Genomic DNA, 24,809 nt, shown 5'->3' on the forward strand with positions numbered 1-24,809 from the left:
AAAGAGTGTCTCTAGTCAAGGCAACGGTGGACAAAATGCGTGGATGTGGTTTTTAGGCAGCATTATTGGTGCCTGATGACGAAACAATTAGCAGAGCTGCTAACGCCTGCCTTCGCCCATTTTCTAAACAAACAAGCATATTAAAAAATCACACGTTTTCTGTTGCTACACGGTTTTCTTATTTTTCTTTTAATATACAACTATATTAATTTTAATTCGTTGATCCCGTGACCTTGGTTTTGTGTCAATTGGCGAAAATATCCTTCAGAGGCTCTTCATTTCACGCATCTCTCTATTCAGAAACTCTTGGCTTGGTTTGAAAGCTTTTCCAACCTCAACTTGTTACTGCCAGCTGCTCCTCTTCTGGAACTAAGCTTACACCCCCTTTTTTTTTTTTTTAATGTTCAGAGTGTTGTGCACTATATTTGAAAAATATTTTTTTAAAATTAATATATTTTAATATTTTTAAATCATTTTAATATATTAATTTTAAAAATAATTTTTAAAAAATAAAAAAATATTATTAATATATTTTTTTAAATAAAAAATATTTTAATTTTTAAAAAATAAAAAAATATTATTAACATACCTTTTCAAGTAAAAAATATTTTAAAAAGCAATCACATTTTTAAATATGTTAATGTGAGGTGTGATGCAGGCAAAAACACAAAAAAAATAAAAATAATAAATACATAAAAAATAAAATTTAATGTACAACACGGATTATAAACATGAATTCTAAATTTATAATTTTATTTCTTAAAATAAAATGTAATGATAGGCCTTCTAAAAGGATTACAAGTCTTTTAAATATAACAAAAAAAATCAAGCTTCACCGAGTAATAAAATCATAATCCTACAGTATAAAGAAAAGTAATAAAAAAATCCAAAATAAAACGTAAAATTTAAAAAAATCAAAGAAAAATAATAAAATTAGCTTAAAATAGGATAAACCAAGTTTAATTTGAGAAAATTCTGTAATGAATGAACCATACCTACCAGTCTCTCATTAAATTAGATCTTATTATAAAAAATACACTGCTAAATCTTAGGTCACGGATACAAAAAATTATGTTTATAGCTTTGATGATGTGTAAAGGGTTACACTTTTAATATTGCATTCAACTCTAATTATATAAATACAGAGGATGATGTGTATGCATGTTATGTATACATGGACACAGAGCATGTTAAAAGTCTAAAACATAGTGTCTCTTCTGGTTTTCTCTCTCTCAAACGGAGGACTAAAACTAGATTAACCAGATTTTGATAGAGTGGACCGGAACTGATCGAAACAGGCTCTTTATCTGGTTTAATTACAAGTTCAGCTTGATTTACACTCTGGATTGCTAGATTTTCGAATCAAGTTCGTCGAGTAAGATAAATTCTATACATGATTCCGAATCTACTCTTGAAATTTCACCGGGTGGGATCGCTACAAACAAGCAGTGGATCCTTCTCGTCGGATGAAGTTTTCTCGGGAAATCAATTGTTTTCGGTGGAGTCATTATCCTTCTCGTCATACTTTTACTCTTGACACCGATAATTTTTTTAAAATTACCAAGCCATGGCATCCTATTAGTACACTTGGAATAACGATATAATTTAACCAAAGGCAGACGTCAAAAACTCAAAAAAAATAAAATTCATAATATTTAGAGTATGAAAATATAGTGCAAACCATGTTTATAATTTTTTAAAAAAAAATCACTAAAATTTAATATATTTTATATATTTTAAATTGTTTTAATGTGCTAATATCAAAAATAATTTTTAAAAAATAAAAAAATTATTGATATCCATTTCAGCATAAAAAATTATTTAAAAAGTACTAATAGCCATACTACAAAATAGATTCTTATTAGAGATGACGGTATATTTAGAAGAGCAATTAAATTGTGTTCTTAAATATTTTTATTTTTTATTTAAAATTATTTTTTTATTGGATCCATATCAAAAATAAATTTTAAAAATAAAAAAAAATTATTTTAATATATTTTTAAATAAAAAACTTTAAAAAATAATTTTTATCACTGTAGCAAACAAAGAGCATCAATCGGCCCGGCAATAGCATCCAAATTTGGCAGCACAAGTCTGTCCAATATTTACCTTCCCAATAAGAGTGTATGATTTAAGACAAAAGATGCCTCAGAAGGACTAAGCGCTGCCTCCTCCACGTTCTTCACAGTTAAAAACTACTCCAATCTCTTCCAACGGAAAGCCTTTTCTTTTCGGGCGTTGCTGCGGCAAAACGAGCTGAAGAATCGATGCCTCGATGGTGCCATTGATTATTTCACTTGCTGCTGATCATCTCGTGATCATCCGTGCTCGAAACCGTTCTTTATGAAACTGGTTTTGGATTATCACAGCTAGCTTGGACTTCCGGTTGTTTTAGAAGCGTGTTATAAAAATATTTTAAAAAAAATTAAATTTTTTTATTTTTTTATTTTAAATTAATATTTTTTATATTTCTACATCATTGGTTCTTTCATTTGATTGGGTTGGGGTGTTGGGAATTCCGACCGGTGATGTACTGATATTTGCTCATAGGAGGCCAAGCGCGCTTTCTACATCATTGGTTCTTTCATTTGATTGGGTTGGGGTGTTGGGAATTCCGACCGGTGATGTACTGATATTTGCTCATAGGAGGCCAAGCGCGCTGACACAATATTTAACGTGGTTCGGCAAAACCGCCTACATGCACAGGAGAAGTCATTGCATTATGTAGGGAGAGTGCAATATTTACAACAGTAGAGGAGAAGGAATCATCCCTCTTTCACAACTCTCAACCTCACTCTATTTCTCTCTTTTTAGTGCTGCAATGGTAGCCCACTCTCTCCTACATTTCTCACATCTTTGGCTCTTTTCTTTCTCTCTCATTTTGCTCTCTCATATATGCCTCTATTTATAGGCATTCATGGAAGCTCTTTTTAGTTTGTTGTCAACATTAGTGGCTACCAACTCTGGCTCATTCAACAATAGTGGTTACCAATAGTCAATAATAAATGGTTAGTATCTTACATGAAATGACAACCAACCTAACATGGTGCCATTACATAAGCTAATAAAAGGTTGAAGGTAGACAGCCCTTCTTAATTCCTGTTGATTAAAATTGCATTAATCCATAAATTAAATCTTGCATTAGTAGCCCTTAAACAGATTGTTTGATTTGATTTAGTAAAGCGAGTTTAATTGAATGGGGCTCTGATTAGATTTAAAGTTCTTATGAAAAATGATTTTTGACTTTATAATACAAGTATATTTGATAAAAATGACTAAAATCAGTTTTTTAAAAGAATATATATAATATAAATAGGAGTTCACTGGTTAAAAGTTATTAATTTTAGTTTTCAATCAAATACAAATCTGACTCGGTTTTATCAGAAACTTTTGATTTAAATAAAAAATTGTTTCCAATCAAATATATTTATCATTTTTATATAAGTTAAAAAATAAAATATAACTTAAATTGATTTGAAAAATTCATATCAACCATGAACTTAACAGTGAATAAAAACAAATGACATTTTATTAACCAGTAGTCCAAAGGATTGGACATCTTTAAGACTGTAACCATGAAGAAATGGAACCTCTAAACAAATTAGAAGTTATGTTCTTCTTCAGCAATTCCACCAAAAGTGATATTCGCTGTTGCCAACTGAAGCATACCACTAGCATACCTAATTTTTCTATCTCTTTATCTATCTCATCTTGATAATTTTTTTTAAAATCTAAATAATTAGGGGTAGAGATTTATATTTTAGATAATAAATTAATTTTTAATTCTAGCAATTAATTTTTAATTATAGCAATTTAATCTATTTTTCTCGGTTAAAATGGCTAGAGGCGGGTGTCTGATACATATAAAGAATCTCTTTTAATAAATTTGAGGATTCTTTGATGATCAAATAAGTGATTTTTTGAGAAAATATATAATGATATTATAGAGAGATATCTGAAAATAAATATATAATAAAGAATGAAGATTTTAAACTTTTTTTTTCTCGGTTGAAGAATTCATAATTTATTTATAACTCATGAGTCTTTTTATTAAAAAAACTAAAATATAATATTTTCTTGATAATTTTAACAAGAAAAAATATCTCTGATATATATAATAATAAGAGAAAATATCACTAATATATGTGTTAATGTTAATTGAAATATGATGGATTTTTAAATAAATTTTACACATTCTGTCTTATATAACATTAATATCGATGAAAATATGATGAGTCTTTAAATGATTTTTATACATTTAAGAGTATAGCAAGGATAAAATTTAAAACATTTCTTAAATTTTTAATATTTCATTTCTTTCTTTGAAATCATCTATTCTCAATCTTGCTATCTAGGGATTGAATAAAACAAGAAGTATAATTTCATGTTATTTCTTTATTATTCTTGATATTTTAAATAGTTTTTAATAGATATTTTTTTTAAGAATTTTGAATAATTTCCTCTCTTTATAAAAAAATAATATCTTTCTTAAAAAATAAATATTTTTAATTTAAATATACTTGGACAGCAGGTTGTCACTAATTGTAGCTTGATTGATTACTTGGTAGAGTACCAAGGTGAAGATAGCATACATATTAAATTTTTTTGTTGTTCAGAAAACTAATTTAATAATTCATTAATTTAAAATTTAACATGAACTTAATTATATATAAAAATAGCTTAATTAATCAAATTTTAAAAGTATTAGAATTACTATAAACTTATATAATCATTAACTTAAAAACATGTAAGAATAGCTAATATACGAATAAATTGATCGAATATATATGTTAAAAATAAAAAAAAGCTTAATATAATCTTATATTTTATTTTAAATTGCTGATTGATTTAATTAAATTTATTATTTGATGAGGTTAAATTTAATAAATTTTTAATTTTTTTTATAAAAAATAATATTATAGCAAGTGAAATCATGCTAAAAGGACGGGCAAAACAAAGAATTGAAAGTTTGGGAGCTATGGTTTTAGCGATAACCTATGGGAGAGAGATCCACTGAAATCAATAGCACCGGTACGAGAATCCCGCATTCTTTGGTCATCAGATTAGACGTTCGATTTGACACACATAAAGAAAGAAGTGGGGCCTATAAACAGTGTACAATCCACGTGCGCACCTGCCGGCCATGTCGGCTACAGTTATCCCTTTGTTCGGTTGACGAAGGCCAAGTACATGCATTTTGCCACGTATCATAGCATCAGAGCTGGGATCCACCTTACCTCGATAACGTTGAACCGTAAATGATCGCTGTCGCTTCCAAATCACAGCCACTAACTATTGTGTAAAAGTGGGTCCCTATCTGTCGTGGGAAGCGTGAAGGGTCCCATACGATCCCACTTTCAGCCGTTTGATTATACTTTTTATGTACGGACACCCTCGGCTTGGATCATGTGGGTTAATTTTTTTATTTCAGAAATGATATTCGTTGTTTTTTTTTTTTTTTTTTTAATTCTGGGCTAAGAATTCTTTTTTAAAAAACCATATAAGTAAAGAAACGAGGAAAAAACAAAACTCCTAGATGGAGCGACACGTCTTTCCACTTGTGTATTAAGAATGCAGATTCTGACAGGGTCCCACGGTAAAGTATAACATGGAAAAAAAAAAAATCTCGGGTTGATTGTTGCTGATTTGCTTGAATTAGAACATCTTTATTTTATTTTTTTGGTAAAAAAGAAGATGTTTTTGAAGTTTTATGATATTTTTTTAATTATTTTTTATAATCTTATATTATTTTAATGTGTTGAATTTAAAAAGTAATTATTACTATAATCTCAAATACTATTTTAATCAAAGTTATCAAACCTTGCTAAGTTAATTGATCTAGATTGATCATGAAAATTTAAAACAAGTTATTTTATTATTTCATTACTTTGATGGTCTGAACAACTATTCTAAATAAAATAATTTTTAGAAATTCCTGTAAAAATTTAAATAAAATTGGATAGTTTAATCAAAAGTTATAATTTTTTTAAATCATTATTTAGATCTAACATAACCAGATCTTCTTCACAATTTAAATTCATCTCACTAATTCATAAATATATGTGCTAGGCCATCCATGTAATCTACAAGAGGTATATCCTCATTTATTTATAGGAAAGTCACATTTGATTGCTCAAAATAATTTGAGAGAATTATTGCGTGAATAATAACTTTTTAAGATTTTGATTGGGGTTTGTTTTTTAATCTACAAGTTAAACAAAAATGTATATTTTTACTCGCACAACATATTTGAAAAGAAAAAATTAAAAAATTATGGTTTTTATATGAAAAGATCAGTTAGTTAACAGTTGTCACGCTTAAAAAATATAAGGTATTTAGATGTAGTTATCCTGAAACGTGATAAATATCTTGTCGCGTTTAAAAATAATAATGTTTAATAAATGTTATGTTCTAAAAGTACGAGAAGATGAAAGTGCACTATTTTATTATATTTTTTTAAAATTATATTACCCAACTATAATTTTTAATTTATTATACTGTTTTGAAAAAATCATCCAGAAAGACGAATATAATTGTTAGATATAAGTCTAGCATTGATTGATTAGAGAAAGAATTTGCATCACTGGTTATGGTTATTAGGTTAAGTCTCAGTGAATAGTATTTATTAAAAAAAAATTAAAGGAAAAATCTTTTTATACTGACTTCGTATCAAATTAGTTAAATTTTATTAGATTAATGCGTGGTTTAGTTTAACTAATAAGTAGATGGGATCAAGTTTTAAATCTCTATTAAAGGGGTTTAGCAAGGAAAAAGGCAAAATAGACGTTATTAGGAGTGGAAACATTTAAGAAAATCCGTATAACCACACTGAAGCCAAATCATTTGTAAAGCGGTGAAAAAGTTGTATATTTATCTGTTGTTTTATAATGTGAGCCCTAATGTTTTAATTAAATATTTATTAAAATAATTTTTTATTAATTAAAAAAATAATTTTAAAAAATAAAATTACTACGGTGTCAATCAATCAAGCACGTATTTTTATTAAGCTAAAATATACGGAATTCTCTAAATATGGATTGGAGTGGCATTATAGTATGGACTAAAAATTCCGTTTTAGTTTTTTATAAAGAAATTACTTGATTTAATTTAATTTAATTTATTGTTAAATCAATCTAAATTTCCATCCAATTATTCCATGAAAAACAAGTGCTAATCACCTGCGTAATAATTACACTGTAATTGTATTATCCTCTCTCTTTCTCCCCCCTCCCTCCCGACCAAATTGCAAAACCATGGAAACATGCTCCACCACCGATAACCTCCGTTTCGTTTTCTCCTCAATCAACAAAATCACTCACCACCACCGATGACCTCCACCACATCATAAGACATCAGCAATAACCTTCACCGTTTCATCACCCACCACCACGTCAGGATTAGCACGGTATCACCTACAGATATCAATACCACCAGCATTAAAAGCTTCATTATTTCAGCCACCACAACCAGTATTGTCGGGTTGGATTGAAGGACGATTTGTGGTGTTTTTAAGATCTTGAAATGATTTTAGTTTAATGTTGATGCAATTAGATCTTTTGGTGTTTTTAAGGTTTGTAACAAAATGATAAAGAATTTGAAATTTGTATGATAGGTTTAAGTTCGAGTCATAATGTATTTTTTATAAAAATCTAAAATAACTGAAATTTTATTTATAATTCTATAAAATAAATTTTTTTAAAAATAATTTTTTTTCAAATTCAAAAAAAAAATAAAATCTTTCATTTTTTTTTTCCCGATATAGTTAAGTTGGTAAAGTAGACGGCATTAAGAGCTACATTTTCTATGTGGTTTTCAGTCCGATTTTTTTTATCCGCTAATGATAATGGTCATAGACCACAGGGTGTGAAGTAGGTTTTGCAAGCTTTTTTCAAGGTGTAAGAATCTAGTTTGTTGTGCTCAAACCGGCTAGGATAACCTGCTTATAATAAAAAAGTTTTGGATGAATATAAATTTAATATAGTAAAGTTTTAATATCTTTTGACCTTATAATCTCATTATCCATTTCTTAAATCTAACCAATTAATTACGGGTTGGCATTTTACTATCACCATTTTCTTTTATAATTATAATTAAATCGACGCAAAGTAGTGACAAGACTCTACAATTTCAAGCCTTGAAATATATGATAAAAAAAAATACAAAATTATCTGTGAGAATTTACCCAATAATTCATTTATTTTTAGATTAATGTGTTTTTTTACAGGTTTGCACTTCTCACTAGCTTCTTTGGAGAAATTTCTTAAGAGTAATTGAGTGGCAAATATTTCTGAACTGGGCTCTACTCTGGAAGGGCCTTTTTCGCATCGAACCCTACTACTGATCCAGGGAAAAGTCAGCAAATTCGGCATAGAAAGCTTTCATTGCTGCGTACATGGAAACATGCTCGAAAGCCCAATACATGTTTGGTCCACGGCTTATCTGTGTCAGGCCTCCACACACACACACACACACCACCCTAAGACGAGAGAAATTACTGGTTTGATAATCTTTGGTGGGAATGATTATTTTTTTAAATATTTTTTTTATTTAAAAATATATTAAAATAATATATTTTTTATTTTTTTTAATATTAAAATATTAAAATAAATTAAATATAAAAAAATAAATATATTTTTTAAAAAACACAACTACGCAACAATAACAAATAAGATCTTGATTCTCTATAATCCATCCATAATAATTATATATAAAAACACAAATTTATTTTAAAATTTTGATCCAATGAAAATATATCTTAATATATAATTTGGTATGTTAGATAATTCTAGGTTTTTTTTATATATATATATTTTAGTCACCTTCTTTTCAGTGCTGATAGTTTACAAGCAAATAATGGATAATTCTGCAGCATAGCATGTCATGAACATGATAGGCAAAGAGTCGAGAGGCAATGCTCTATATGTATTTGTTTTTGCGGTAAAAATTATGTTTTATAAAATTTTATATTGTTTTACTTAAAATTAATTTATTTAGTATTTTTAAATTATTTTAATTTTTTATGTTAAAAATAAATTTTATAAACTAAAAAATATTATTTTTAAATAAAAAATATTTTTAAAAACTACTATAATTATATCGCTAAAAAATCCTAATAAATATGGTGAATATTACCACATAAATTCCTCAAATTTAAAACCTTTTTGCTTTTCATGTATCTTCACTCAAGAAAATAAAAACTCTTTTAACGATTTATCACCAGTTTCTCATAAAAATCACTCAATCCCTCTTTTCATATCAACGATTTTTATATTAAAAAAATCTAATAACAACAAAATTATTATTTTATATTCATCAATTTTTATAAAGCAATCAACCATTCAAAATAATTATAAGATCCAGCTTATGATTTACTTGTAGACTCAGAATTCGGCTAAGGCTGAACTAGTGAATTAAAAAAAAATCACTTTAAATTTATTCTGTTAAGAAAGTTTGAGTAATTAAATGAATTACGTGTCTATTGAAAATATATTAAGGATTGTTTTTAAAATTATTTTTTATTTAAAAATATATTAAAAAAAAAAATTTATTCGAAAGAGTTTAGACCCCGGCTATTGGCATTCTAGATTAATTGTATTTTTTATAAATTTTAATTTTTTTTAATTTTAAATTATTATTTTTATTGTTTTGATGAGTTGATATATTTAAAAAATAAAAAATATTTCGAATGTCTATTAATTATTATTAAAACGAATAAAAATCCACGCACAATGTCACTTTCCCCCCAGGCCCCAACCCCCCCCTCCAAAATAATAACCATAATAAAAATAAAATAAAATAAAAAATAAAATAAATCTCCCGTTGGGTACAAAAATGCCTACCCATGATCGCTCCACCGACACCGGCGCCCAACCGCGTAAAAAAATAACGGCAATAACAATATTTCACACACCCGCCTCTGCAAATACCTCCCCAGCTCCAAGAAAGCCAATCATTTCCAAAACTCTCTCTCTCTCTGGCGATCTAACCAGAGCCAAACAATGGGCTCACTTCCACCATCTCTGGACCTTCCCTCACCGAATGCCAAATCCCAGCAAATTGACCAAACCACCCTTCTCAACCTCTTCAAATCCCAACAAAACCACCTCAACTATTTCTTCCAAAACCTCGATCTCTCTCAAACGTTGACCTTCACCCAAACACTCCTCCACTGTAACGGCACTATTTTCTTCTCTGGCGTCGGAAAATCCGGTTTCGTCGCCAATAAAATCTCCCAAACCCTAATCTCCCTTGGCATTCGCGCCGGCTTTCTCTCCCCTCTCGACGCCCTCCATGGCGACATCGGCGCCCTCTCCGCCTCCGACATCCTCGTCCTATTCAGCAAATCCGGGAACACTGAGGAGTTGCTCCGTCTGGTTCCGTGTGCCAAGGCGAAAGGTGCGTATCTGGTGTCGGTGACGTCCGTTGAAGGCAATGCTCTCACGGCGGTTTGCGATATGAATGTGCGTTTGCCTTTGGAAAGGGAATTGTGTCCGTTTGATTTGGCTCCTGTGACCTCCACTGCGATCCAGATGGTTTTTGGGGATACAGTCGCGATTGCGTTGATGGGAGCCAGGAATTTGAGTAAGGAAGAGTATGCGGCTAATCATCCTGCTGGAAGGATCGGCAAGAGCTTGATTTTCAAGGTCTTTCTTTCTCCTTTTTTTTTAATATTAATTGATATTCAATTGCTTTTATGATTTTATTTTTAATGTTTGTTTTTTTTTGCTATTTGAATTGGGCATCGAGTTAGATTAGAATTAGAATGTGCATAAATGAAGTTGTTGTTTTAGTTAATTGCTGCCGCGATCTACTGAGGTGATATTATTGATAATGTTATTTCAGTTATTTGTTGCTGCCATCTATCGAGATCGATTTTGAAAATTTTTGTTGCTTGGATTCGACTTAAAATGCTTTAGGTAAAGGATGTGATGAAGAAGCAAAATGAGCTACCAATCTGTAAGGAAGGAGATTTGATAATGGATCAGTTAGTCGAGCTGACGAGTAAAGGATGTGGGTGCCTGCTTGTTATAGATGAGGAGGATCACCTGATCGGAACGTTTACAGATGGTGATCTACGGCGTACTCTCAAGGCTAGTGGGGAAGCCATCTTTAAGCTTACAGTGGGAGAAATGTGCAACAGGTACTGTGAAAGAAAACAATGCATTTGGTGTTCTCGAAGTAATTGTGAGTGATCGTTTTAGCTAGACGTTGCTCTGATTTTGTAGCTTGTATGTGATGCCAATTGTTTCTATGATGGAGAGTTTCTTGTTTATCGTTCTTTTTGCTTAATGTTGCAAATCAGGGATCGGGATTAATTTGAGTTTGTGGCAAAACTGCATGTTTCTCAGCGCTTTTTGTCTTGTGTTGTTTCAGGAACCCAAGAACAATTGGTCCTGATGCGATGGCAGTGGAAGCCATGAAGAAGATGGAATCACCACCATCCCCTGTACAATTTTTGCCCGTTATTAAGGATGATAATATCCTGATTGGTATCATTACCCTCCATGGATTAGTTTCAGCTGGGCTTTGATAAAATTTGGGATTTTCTTTTTTAATGCCTCGTAGGTTTTATTTTTTTTTTTAATCTGTGATTCTTTATAATGTTAAAAAACTGGAACACCCACCGGGCAGGGTTCTCTTGTATTTCTTATCATTGTTTCAAAGAATTATTGGATCCGATATGTTCTGTAGATGTAGAGGTGTTGGATATTCTGTCTTTGGATATTTGAGGTAGGGTTTGGTTGTATTGTTTAGTTATTGTTTTAAAATAGAAAAAACAAAGACATCGAAGACTCGGAAATAGGTACAACATTATGTTTGTTAACGAATTAAAAAATAAAATAGTTATCTTTGTATCTTATTTATTTGGTTACAGTAGATAATATAAAATCATATATATATATATATATATTAAGTGTTGAAATTAATAATATTATAATAATTCTAATTATAAAACCAACTATCTTGACTATATGATTTGGAGTTTAATTTTGTTTGATTTTCAAATTAGATAGAGGAAAGATAAATAGAGGAAATAGTGATTGATTTGATCCAATTACAAATCAGATAGAGGAAAGATAAATAGAGGAAATAGTGATTGATTTGATCCAATTACAAATCATTATAAAACCAACTACCTTGACTATATGATTTGGAGTTAATTTTGGAGTTTAATTTTGTTTGATTTTCAAATTAGATAGAGGAAAGATAAATAGAGGAAATAGTGATTGATTTGATCCAATTAAAAATCTAGATTAACTTGTATAAAAAAAAAATGAAAAATCTATTAATTTTTTTTTTTGAAAAAACAAGATTGTTTTGATTATTATTATTTTTTAAAATTTTTAGATCAATCGAGTTGATCTTCTTGACTTATTATTTGAATTTTGTGTTTGGTTAACTTTTAAGTTAGATTTTAAAATTATAATAATTATTATTTTTATTTATATGTTGACTTGATTCAATTTATATTGATCTTTTTGATCTGGATATAGTCTTGGTTGATTTTTAAATCTAATTTTAAAATTATAATAATAATAATTTTTATTATTATATTGACTTGGATTAACTTTTGATTAGCCTTTTTAATCCATGACTCATATCTTACTTTGAGTTGACCTTTAAATTAGATTTTAAAATTATAATAATAATAATTTTTATTATTATATTGACTTGGATTAACTTTTGATTAGCCTTTTTAATCCATGACTCATATCTTACTTTGAGTTGACCTTTAAATTAGATTTTAAAATTATAATAATGATTATTTTTTTTTATGTTAACTTGGATTGACTTAAGATTACCAACCTGACACGTAACTTGGACCTTACCTTGGATTGATCATTGAGTTAGATTTTAAAATTATAATAATAATTATTTTTATTCTTACATTGATTTGTATCAACAATCAACCTCATTTACGACATAAGTTTTGCTTTTAGTCGACCCCTAAATTGAATTTTAAAATTATAATAATAATCATTTATATTTTTATATTGACCAAAATCAACTTGACCTATAACTAGAGCCTTGATTGATAACCCAAACTTTATCCTGAGTCAATTATTAAATTGAATTTTAAAATTATAATAATAACTTTTATCTTGCATGTCCTAGTTAAAAAATTTTATATTAAATTTTTTTTACAATGATATTTTAAAAATAAAAAATAAAAATATTATCTTTAAAAATATATTTTCCATGTATATTTTTTTTAAATACATAAATTCAATTTAAAATTATCTTGTAGACAAATTTATTTTTATACCTTTATCCTTAACTCTTCAATCAAAGGCATTTATGTTTTCATTGTCTCCCTCCTTTTTATCCTAAAAAAATAAACAAACACTACCTTGAAAAAGTAGCATGAAAGCAGGATCCTCAATCCTGTAGACCTGCCAAGAAACATTTGGCCCCTACTTAAACCTAACGTTGCATCCTTTGCATACTTTAAGCCTGTTGAAAACACGGTACTAATTGTGTTTTATAATTTTTTTTTATTAAAAATAATTTTTTAAAAATAAAAAATAATTTCTTAAACAAAAAATATTTCGAAGAGCATCGAATATCATAATACCAAATAGCCCAGCATGCATTAGAGAAACAGCTATTCCGACAATTGTTTTGGGGCACCCAAGTTTAGCTTCACCAAACACGTCGCGGACCTCGAACCCAAGCTTTCAAGCCGGATGAATGAGCATCTGAACGACTGCGCCACAACATTCAGTTGTAACAAGATATAGTTAATTTACAGTCAGGCCAACTGCTGGCTTCAAGTCGATTTCATATTTCGGCATACAGGATTGGGGACAGCATCAACGCATTATCTGGGACCATCATAATCCATACACCGCGTTATCCAGATACTTTTCTTGTGAGGTTGCACGATCATCCAAAAAGAAGCCAGCTCTGGAGAAGAAAAATGGTTTCGAGGGGTCCCCCTACAAAGAGATTAACACATCTTTACGTATCGAGATTGTCAGAAGTCTAATCGAAAGACTAAATTTCTGTCCAATTTGAAAAAACTACTTCTCCAAATATGGAAGTGACCTGAAGCAGCAGGAACATAGGATGGAAGCAGAAAGAACACAAATTTTCGCCAAAACTACACGCCAATATCCCATTCCCCCAACTCCGAGGAGCTAGAGGAGCTTGTACTATCAGATGAGACTTCACATTTCAATAATAAAGAAGCATCATCCACGGCTTCACTTGTAACAAATGCAGACACTTTTGGGCTCTCCCTTGGCTTTTGTTCCCCTGTAACAAATGTAGACACTTTTGAGTTCTCCTTTTCCATTTGTTCATTCAAGGATCTTAGATGGAGCATTCGTGCCTTCACTTCTTCCTTTATGCTAGAAACAGCACTCCTCTCATTGCCATAAGGTGTTGCAACACGTTGTGATTGATGTTTTTTCTCTTTTGATTCTTCTGAGTGAAATTCTGGGCTACCGATATGGTTGGGTGCTTCTGAATCATCTTTGGAGATATATGAGTACAATGACAGTTTAAGCTCTTCTCTAGCCCACCTGTAGACTGCGCTTAATTTCCCTTCCAAGGCTTCAATAAGTATATTCAGCTTGCTAATTTCATATCGGAATACGAAGATCCTTTCACTCCAAGCACAGGAACATAGCTGTTTTGCATGATTCAGACAAGAGTATCTGTCCATGGAGCATGAACAGCGTACTGCAGAAAGGTGTAAATCATAGAAGCATATGCTGCATTCCCTTTTGCTGACAGCATCGAATTTTGTGTCCATCTTCTCTGACTGAGAAGGGGTGCACAGATATTTCCTTCTATTGTCTTCCATCTCCATTCGTGTCTGCGAAATAGGGGAATGAAGGAAAATGATAAGAAAACAAAATAGACCAGGCCATTGCCACAGCTTAGGTTAGGAAGGGTTTCACAGGTAAATGTACAATGCAAAGTAGGAATAGGAAAAGAACGTAACACAAAAGAAAACAGTTAGACCTGCAAAGAAATTTATAATGATGACACAAAGTGTTCTCTGGGAATATTCATATTAAATTCAAACAGGAGCGGAAGTCCACTAAAAACTGAACCAAGAAATTGAAAGGCCTACCTTGAGCGCTTTTGCTAAGATCCCATCCTTTCCAGAGGCATCTTTCCATCTTAAATTATCTATGGTGCTCTTCCTCAAGAGTGAAACTTCCCACTGTGCCCTCACAGCTTCCTTAGCTGCACCCAACAACAGCTTGTCATGGGAAATTGAAGTCTTCCTCCCCTGTTCAGAGTAGACTTCTACTGCAAGCTGCCCATGTGGCAACCACTCAAGTAGAGCAACATTTACTACCTCAGAACAATTAAAGCCACTATCAAATCCTGAATAATATGCTCCTGGAAGGACAAGAACAAACTCTCGTGGATTCTGAATGCAACGATAAACAGGTATACCTTCAGACTTCAATGCAGAAGTGGATAGTTTGGCAATCTGTATTAGATAAAAACAATATCATCTGAGAGATTTACAGAGCCTGTGAATGTATCAGAAGATATTAAGAACCTAAAAACTAAAAAACAGACAGCACTACAAATCAACTTTCATATGCACCAAGATCACCGCAAAGGACACGAGTCAGAAAATAATTAGTTATAGCAAAATTACAATTAAGCTAAAGAAACATCAACTAACAGTACATGATGCTTAATACCAATTTACTTGAAAGATATGTAACTTTATTCTCATTGCATGATAAGAACCTTGTTCCACAGTCATTGCAAGCAATGATCATCTAAAAAACAAATTTCACTTCCATGATGTAATCTAACTAGAATTTTATCACCACTCACCACCCTATCATGCAATGTAAGATCTTCCGCCAACACATCTGGCAGGTACTTCTTCATAGCAGCTTTAAACTTAACAGCATATCTACCTGGGACACCATACCATATCTTGGGGTCACCCAGGTGCATGTAACAGAGTGAGTACAAGTGGTGCTCTTCAACTTTCTGTTTTCCAAAAAATGAGCAGAATAAGCAAGCAAACAATTTCATTTTTTGTTTTTGTGTGTGTGTGTTGGGGGGGGGGGGGTTGTTATCTGATCATTCACTGCAGACCAAAAGTGAATAAACATGAACCTAGTCATTAAAAGAAACATTGGAACTTACCCAACAAAATGTTGTGAAGCACATTCCAATGTTCAGTCGAGGCACCAAGACACCACAAGTTTTGTTGCTTTCAAAAGAAAGAAGAGAACCTGCAAGCCTAGGTGTATTATTTAGATTCCAGCCCGATTCCAGATATTCATCTGTATTTGAAATACTGGATTTGGTGGGAAATCCACTGCCAAAAACTCCAGTGTCCAGGTTGCTACCATAAAGCACCTAAAACCAGCAGAATGATAATTAAAGCTTCCCAATCATACAGAAAGAAATACAGAAACAGTGATTCAATGTGCTTGTCATATATATATATAATAACATACACACACACACACACACACACACACATATCTGTTTGTGTGTGTGTGTGTGTGTGTGTCTGCTTTCTTCCAGCATACCTCCATTTCTTCAGTAGGATTCTCAGTAATTCGTCTATACTCACCCTCGATATTCTCCACTGATGGTTTCCATTGCTTTGAACACCCATCTGAATCCATATTTGCAAACAAATCCTTACTAGAGCGAAAATACTGGCTTTTGAAATCATCAGCACATTTCTTGAAAGATTCAAGAGTAAATTTTGGATCAAGTTCAGATGCAAAGCCATCAGTGTTAGAGCATCCAACTCCATCACAATTCATGCTGTATCCTTCACCAACTTCATGATCTTTATCCATTGTAACACTATTTCTCTTACAGCTTACAATTTTACTCTTTATATGCTCATCTTGAAGCCCATCTATCCGTTGAATGTGCGTCATAAATGGAGCAGTTTCCCAGATATTCTTTTCCTTAATAAGGCAGGGTGGGTTCCACGAAGGAGGAGGTATGATCCGGCAAATTCCATATCCCTCTGCTCTTGAATGTACACTTGCAATATACTTCAGTGTATCTCTGAATTCCTGCAGTTATAACTTATACTGATTCAGAAATCAAGGTTTTTTTACCAGCCAGTGAGCCAGCACTCCAAAATGAATAAAGACAATAGGAACATCCAAGAAGAAGCTGTACCAGTGAAATGCACAAAAGTCATTCATTACAATTAGACAAAAAATACCTCTTCTGTAGGGTGGAAAACAGGAACCTCTTCAAGGACATCATTTCTTCCATCCTCAGGACGCCAGCTTGCCGTTACCTGCTCCATCGCTTCCATTAATGGGTCACGGCATTACAGAAGATATAATTGGAAGAGGACAAACTTGATGAAGAGTACCACCTTTAGACAATTACTGCAATCTGCACATCCATAGGCAACCCCTTTTGGAAGGGAGGTTTCTGAAGGAATATCCTGTGAAAGATATTAAATAACATGCGATAGTTATGACTTACGAACCCTGATCTCCAACAGTTGAAAGAAAAAAAAATCCAGTTATTCTTATGTGCTTCTGCAAGCATGTCAACCATGGGAAAGCTACTTCCAACATTATCTAGAGAGAAATTTATCTATTTTAATATGGGAAAATGATTAAATAACGAGTACCTTTTTTCCCCCCCAAAGAATCCTCCTACTAATTCTATGTATATATTTTTTCAGAGCAATTTGTTAAAATATGCACAAGGAGATGGATGTGTGCATGCAAATGAGCCAAACTTATTTAGCATGCTGATTTTCTACAGAGGACATGACAGAACAATATACAACAACACTCCCCAGCCAAGAGAAAGCCATTTCGATGAATTCCACGTCTCATAATTCCACATCAGACAAAATCAATCAAATCCTCATCTATTCAAATTATCACAATTGGATGCTCCAGAATAGTTAAGCCTAAGCAATGGGGAATAAATGAAGAAAAAAAACAACAGCAATTGATATTTGAGACTAAAATGTCAAATATTAATTCCCATCATTATCTTTATTCACCCAGTATTGATTCAGTATCGTCTTTGTTACCCATGAGCAAAACAACACAACAATATCATGTCAGCTTATCCCAGATTGCTTTTGCAGCTAAAAATATTAAAAAAATGAAAGAAAATCTGATTAGATGCTTTCCAAATACACATCTTTTAGCACACCAATTACAGAAAGCTCAAATTGCTTACTATGCAATGATGTCCCTTTGAACATATTTTGGAATATCAAAACAAATTATATGAAGAAAATTTCTCATAAATGCTACCCAATTTAGATTGATATTAAGCAATAGAGATTTATGCTCCAGATTGTAAGAAATTAACAGACATCAAAGCCCACAACTCGAGACAGAGGGGGAGAGAGAGAGGATATGACCATGTCAACTTGTTCAAAGTTTGATTCCACTAGGTTCTGATTTTTCTGGCCATGCAGTATGCTTGGCCGATGCTGAAAAAATCTCTTTAATGTTGCAACATCAATCATGTCAGTCGTGTCATCCATCTGGATTGTCTTTCCTTTGGACACACTGGTAGATGGTGTGGAATTACCATTTTGTACACTAGTTTCTACCTTCTTCAACCTAAAGGATGTCAGAGATGCAAACCCTGGCGGGACAGAAAGTTTTTCTGCATTTTCATTTCTGAGATCACTTCTTGAGCGCTTTGTCCTCATTAGTATAGTAGTCTTAAGCCCAAAAGGAGAACATAAATAAATTTGTTAGACTAAAACTTCATGTTTATTAAGTTTGATTGCGTCAATCGCTCGACAATCTTCACCACCAATTCATGTCCAACAAAAGCCTAGAAACTTTTACCTGCATCAGCCAAAGAGAAGCAAATATGAAAAATTTCAAATTAATGGATTCAGCCATTACTACAAAGCAGTAAGAATGCAACCGATGTTGAAATCTGGGATTGTTACACGTGTATTCTGATCCAAAACTGACAAAATAGTAAATAAGGAAGATTTAAATCATAATCCAAATCCTCCTGCTCCTTCTCTATCAAAAGACTGATCTAAAATAACTTCCTTTGTGATGCCTTTCTTGAAATCAAGTTGCGCAACCAAAAATAAAGAGAAAAAAAGAAATCAAACGAGACAACTACAACGTGTACCACATAAACAAGTTCCAGGATGCAATTTCGGACAACTAATCACATCAACCTTGTAAGTTTCTCATCATAGTCCAAGACCTCCAAGCCAGTTATATGTATCTTCTGAAAAGCAAAAACCTGCTCCCCTCTTACATTACACAGAAGTTCAAACACGCCCACGCAAAATTTTTCAATTTCTTCTAATTGTTTCACATTTCCAAGACTTACTACCACGTTTATTTCAACCAAGAAACTTATCGCTACGTTATGCCAATCCATCCATGACAAACATTACATGTTAAACGCATACACTTCAATAAATCTTTCCAGCACATGTAGCATTTCAGAGAAAAAACAAATGGGTTTCTTCCCATTTGAATTTCTTGAAACAAACCACAGACATTTCTTTACTCAATATATATCATCAACAACTCACACCAGCGAACCCAGCATCAAAATAAATAAATAAGAGATAAATAATAGAGAGAAAAACGCATACCGTGAAAGTTAGCCTGAACCCGTGAGGAAAATTAAATAATTAAACAAGGGTTTCATGAAAGGCCTGCAGATATCAACGGCGAAGAAACCACAAAAAAATATAAATAAATAAAATTGATGAGTACTTCAGATTTATAGTTTATTCTAAAAACAAAATAATTATATTTTAGATTTCAGATTTACATGTAATTACCTTGATGACCGTGGTTTTGGGATGCATGACCTCGTCTAGCTGTCTGACCATAAAGGTAAATTTATATGCCGTTTTGTCAAAAATCCACACTTCCCTCGATAAATGGTAATGGGCCGAAGATCTGGCCCATTAAACTATCAATGCCTAACCAATACTAGCCCATGTCAAGAATTTACAAGATGTTTATTTGAAGAAAAGAAAATTATAAAGATTTAATTAATAACATAAGGGGTGTATAAATATTTGAGTTTCATGCAACTGGGAGGAGCTGTGTTTAGGACAATATAAAGAATTGAATGTGAAGGAAAATTGATGCTCATGAGGTAGAAATTAAATCAATTGAAAAAGCTAATTTATTCCCATTTTAATATTTAAAAAAACTATTTTGAATTTTTTAATTATACCTATTATCCATATATATTTTTTTGAACTCGTTACAGATTGTAATAAATCAATCCCTTCATGATGTAATATTAGAAAAATATAATTACAAAAAAATAAGAATATAACATAAAGACTACATTAGCACTTATATACCCAGATTGTATGCATTAATTTCTAGGTTATTTATACGTAACTTGTATACCCAGATGGGAGATACAATCACAAAGATAGAGATTGAGGTGGTCCAAGCCGACTTTGATAATATATTCGAGCATAAAATAAGAGTATGAATTCTAAAAGATTAACATATATTAAAATTTGTTCAAGATGCCAAATATACACTGTACACAACAAATAAATAAACCCTAACAGTATACTAGCACAATCTTGATTCCTAGCTAGCTATCATTTGATCCAATCAAACATTGAGTTGCTCCTCAAATAATCCAGACACTACAAATACGTACATCACAAATCAACAAATGGTAATATTTTCATAGGAAGACCATACTGTTATGATCAATCTCAAATCTCATATCTTCCAAATTTGAAGCCACCACCCCGTCTCCCAAGCTATTTTCTTCCAAGTTCATGTCATCCCATAAGAAGCCATACTCATCAACCGCCTTGGAGCTGATGTCGGTATCCATTGGGTACTTAGAATTCCTGTCCTGTGATAGCTGGAGAAGGTTTAGCAAAGAGGTTTGGTCTTGATGGGGTGTGGTTGATGATAATGATATCATTTGCTGGTACCCACGAGCCAGAGTTTGATGATCAGCTGTTAAATTCACAGTGCTCCCGCTATCAGTTGTGGACTCGAACATGAATTTTGTGCTGTCTTCTGCTTTGCTTTTGTGGAACACCCTGCAGAGAACCCAGTCCTCCTGTGATCACCAAAACGTTGAACTTTAATTAGCAAACAGCAAGGAATTTATTTCACCATGTACTGATTTTAGGTACAGAAAACGATGTATTATGTATAGGAAATGGACAGTTTCCTAATTGCTACCAGACACTTTCCTCCTAGGTTCCTTCAGATAAAAAAACTCTCTGGTTTTTCCTCGGATTCTCTCATCATGACAGTGTAGTATAAAGCAGCAAGCCAACTTGCATGTCTGGCTTTATTCACTGATTGAACTCTGAGAATACAATTTTTCCTTTTTTTTTTTAATTTCTTAATAAAACATGTTATTTAGCTATGTCCAATATTTGTCAAGCTTATAAGCTGTCAAATTGTCAAGCACATAACACACGGTACCTTGGGGGGCATATGTGGGGTCTCGAGACGAAACTCATGCATGATCCAACCAGTTTTGATCCCATTGGGAGCCCTGTTCTTGTAGAACACCAAGGTCTTTCTCATCCCCACAACTTCACGGGTTGTGGGATCCAGAACAGTACGATCCTTCCCTGTAGCTTTCCAGTATCCAGATGTTGTAGCACGATTGGTTCGGAATCCGGTGGCATATTTCCGGTCACGAAAGCTGAAGAAATACCACTCCGTTGCGTTGAGCTTAGCCACCTCTAGATTCCACATAGACACGCATGGTAAGTTCAAATATTAATTAGCAAGCAGAAGCTATAGATCATACAACAACATTGCTTTCATGAACATGGATTTATGTCTTATAGTTTTCTGACTCCTTGCATGCTAGACAGAAATATGGCTGAAAGTTACACGTATTAACCTTTTGTTGTATAAATATAAAGGAAAGCTTTTTTTTATCTTATAGTATTTAATTACGTATATGGTCCTAATTAAGTTTTCTTTTTATTACTCTAAGATGAAATAGTGATAACTAAAAGTGGGCCACATAAATTATAAATGTATAATTAAGAACTCTTTAGAGATAGAGTGTATATTAAATTTAACGAGGCAAAGGTTAGGAGGCCATGCATGGTCAGGGGGAAAAAAACAAAGAAAGAAGCCTAAACTTATCGTCAAGTTCAATTAGGAAGGATTAATTTCTGGGAACATGCAGAATTCGATTTGTGAGAATGAAACTCCCAATGTTTTCTTGGACGATAGTGGTGAAGTCGTCATGTCTATAGGAAATAAAAGTGGGAAGGGAACAACTTTATTATTGATTCTGTTTTACGTTGTTGCTTTTGAAAAATGGAGATCACTAATTACAGTAGAATATAATAGTTGGAAATCACGCATTGGCTTGTTGTTTGACTCCTGAAGCCTCACAGATAAACAACAAGCGATCGATCCCTTGCACCTTAAGGTAGTAAAAGCCAAAATCATTTAAGTTTTTGGACTATAACATGCATGGATTCCTGATCATATCTAGAAAATCTTATCCTTATACACAGAACCGCCCCTTCATTATTAGGCAATCCCTTGTAAGAGGTAAGAACAATACAAAAAAAAACACAGAAATTACGAGATGGGATGAATTAAAAGAAGAATATAATTTTATCCCTTGTGTAGCTTAAGACAAGTACATCATGAACCAATATATATGTACTGTCAACCAGTAACACTTGCCAGGACATGCAGCAAGTGATTTTTAGCAGATATCAGGGGATATGATTCAGGACATCATAGTTTCACATGATCACCAACAAATTGCTCCCATATATTGTAAAAAAAAAAAAAAATTTGAATAAGACATGCTAACTAATTGCACGGCCACGTCCATGTACTAAGTGCTTGCCTACAGTACTTCTAGGAAATTATATATGTATAGGAAGGCAAGAATTCTACTTTCGAAAAGGAGATATATCATTTTTCTGGTGGTGGTAAAGCATCCAGAAAAAAATGGCTTTAACATGACCTGATAAGTTTATAAAGTAGCCACATGAAAGCCAGTCTCTCTTAAATCTTCTTATTTATTAAGAAGTATAGGCTTAATCCAAATGCTTAATGATCACACACAAACACACATGCATGTATACAAGTACTTAAGAAATATTTCTAGTAAAAAATGGAAAATGGAAGACAAAATTATTGTACGACAATGAATCCCAACTGGTGAGAAGCTCCTTGCAGTTTACTATTCATAAATATTTTGTCTGCTGGTTCTGAGAAGACATTGACAAGACTGAAAGCCATTATATTTATTATGACCTCTATATCCTTGTTGTGACTTCCAACTTAATTACCAAAACAAAGTAAAACAATAAAAACGGTTAAAATCACAAATTACCACACAAGAGGTCCGATAACCTGGCCAAATGCTATTCAACTTCGCACTCATCAATGGTGAGTTTACATTAATTAAGAAGTTTGGCAGTAATTATCATTCAGAGTTTATAGCTAAGAGCCTTGCCCCCTCTCAGCCTCTCTCTCTGTGGATCTTTCTCGCTATGCATGTGCGCGCGCGCGCAACAGGTACTAAACCAAACATGTCTGTCTGTCTAATTTGTCTGGCTTGTACAGGGCCGAAATATCAAATCGTTTTTTCATAATATGTATGTCTTCAGCAGAGCTAAAGCACAAAGAACAGCGAGCATGGACCATCCGTTTTCTTGAATTTCATCATTAACTAATCAAACAATGCATTTATATATAGTTGATGATATTCACGAGTCATGCAAGAACTAATATATCTTCTACCAGTTGTAATGAAAGCTCAAGGAGATTAGAAGGTGCTGGGAAAATTGAGAAGAAGAAACTAAGAAGTGGAAATCAATCAGTGGTTATAAAGGGAGGAGACCTACCAGGAAGTTGCCATGGCTCGCAAGTATGCAAGTCAATTTCTACCAGAGTTCCCTTCAGGACTTCTTCATTTGTGATCTTTTTGTAGAGGTAATGGCAGACAAGCTCTTCATCATTAGGATAAAACCTAAACCCTGGAGGCAGAGTTGCTCCAATGTCTCTTAGTCCCATGATGATTGTCTTTTGAAAGGAAAATCTAGAGTATAATATGCCAAGTTTAAAACAGGAAGCAAGATTTAGATATGTGGGAGAAAGGTTGGTATTTGTGTGTTTATATACATGGTTAGGATGACAAGTGCCTTTGCCAGATAGAATTTCTTATAATATTCTAGTAGCAGGCCATGCTTGCGCAGCTAGTTAGTTAAAGTGGGAAGTTTCAAGCAAAACCAAAGCTACAAGAAATCTTTTTCTGGGAGATTGTTCTGAAATTAATTAGATCAATTGGATTCGACATATATTGACAAAAATCCATAGCTTTTTATTAGAGAAACCTTCCAAAACACCCCTTTTTTAATTATAATATAAATATTTCTTATCTACATTAATTCATCTACATTATATATATGAATATTATCTATCTTCATAATACACTCTTTATAGGCAACAAAAAACAAAGGGTGATATGAACATATGAACTTAATTTCACGTGCGCGCCCTATACGTGCTGGCTTAGCCAATATAATTACTGAAAAATAAAAATAATATGATGATCAAGAGCTCATTATTAACATATATACTATATTATATCCATCCAATGTGTATATTCTCTTTTTTTTTCCTGGATTATGTGCTTTCTTTCTTTTTTCTTGCTGACCATTTTCCAATTACTTACGAAGATGGGTTACATGAATCCTCATATATTTATGTACACACAACGTGTGCATTTGGATATTTCTATAAATATCATGTAATTGATTCCTCTCAGCTATCATCACTACTTTGTTTAAAATGTTGAATTCAAAACGTAAAGATTAATTATATTAAAAA

General features: G+C 32.2%; 3 protein-coding genes and 1 long non-coding RNA gene across 9 annotated transcripts in view; 1 reads left to right on the top strand and 3 right to left on the bottom strand.

Moving 5' to 3' along the window:
- Positions 1–9,955, bottom strand: part of LOC105128728 (uncharacterized) — an 11,101-nt gene extending 1,146 nt beyond the window's left edge. Inside the window, exons 1-2 of the long non-coding RNA XR_842931.1 lie at positions 9,872–9,955; positions 305–310 (exon numbers count right to left, since the gene is read on the bottom strand). This is a non-coding gene — a long non-coding RNA (uncharacterized LOC105128728). The remainder of the gene's footprint in view (positions 1–304; positions 311–9,871) is intronic.
- Positions 9,883–11,724, top strand: LOC105128727 (probable arabinose 5-phosphate isomerase). Its single transcript, XM_011030516.1, has 3 exons — positions 9,883–10,643; positions 10,917–11,140; positions 11,374–11,724. The coding sequence occupies exons 1-3, from the start codon at positions 9,999–10,001 to the stop codon at positions 11,528–11,530; spliced, it is 1,026 nt and encodes a 341-aa protein (XP_011028818.1). The 5' UTR covers positions 9,883–9,998; the 3' UTR covers positions 11,531–11,724.
- Positions 11,725–13,746: 2,022 nt separating this feature from the next.
- On the bottom strand, positions 13,747–19,797 carry LOC105128729 (putative lysine-specific demethylase JMJ16). Of its 6 annotated transcripts, XM_011030519.1 has the most exons (11): positions 19,772–19,797; positions 19,580–19,642; positions 19,102–19,203; positions 18,362–18,800; positions 17,345–17,416; positions 17,186–17,263; positions 16,527–17,030; positions 16,135–16,350; positions 15,814–15,975; positions 15,086–15,454; positions 13,747–14,824 (listed from the first exon to the last, which is right to left on the bottom strand). In XM_011030519.1, the coding sequence occupies exons 4-11, from the start codon at positions 18,656–18,658 to the stop codon at positions 14,105–14,107; spliced, it is 2,418 nt and encodes an 805-aa protein (XP_011028821.1). In that variant the 5' UTR covers positions 18,659–18,800; positions 19,102–19,203; positions 19,580–19,642; positions 19,772–19,797; the 3' UTR covers positions 13,747–14,104. The 6 variants fall into 6 exon arrangements, 5 of the variants coding, with proteins under 5 accessions (XP_011028821.1, XP_011028822.1, XP_011028823.1 ...); XR_842932.1 differs by lacking the exons at positions 19,102–19,203; positions 19,772–19,797 and having other exon boundaries at positions 13,747–13,940; positions 14,050–14,824; positions 19,580–19,718; XM_011030520.1 differs by lacking the exon at positions 19,102–19,203 and having other exon boundaries at positions 19,772–19,795.
- Positions 19,798–20,444: 647 nt separating this feature from the next.
- Positions 20,445–24,242, bottom strand: LOC105128731 (NAC domain-containing protein 21/22-like). Its single transcript, XM_011030523.1, has 3 exons — positions 23,825–24,242; positions 21,414–21,679; positions 20,445–21,039 (listed from the first exon to the last, which is right to left on the bottom strand). Exons 1-3 carry the CDS (start codon positions 23,991–23,993, stop codon positions 20,650–20,652), a joined length of 825 nt encoding a protein of 274 aa, XP_011028825.1. The 5' UTR covers positions 23,994–24,242; the 3' UTR covers positions 20,445–20,649.
- Positions 24,243–24,809: the final 567 nt, after the last annotated feature.

This window comes from Populus euphratica, unplaced genomic scaffold, assembly GCF_000495115.2.
Source record: "Populus euphratica unplaced genomic scaffold, PopEup_1.0 scaffold11.1, whole genome shotgun sequence".
In the NCBI taxonomy this organism is placed as follows: domain Eukaryota; kingdom Viridiplantae; phylum Streptophyta; class Magnoliopsida; order Malpighiales; family Salicaceae; genus Populus; species Populus euphratica.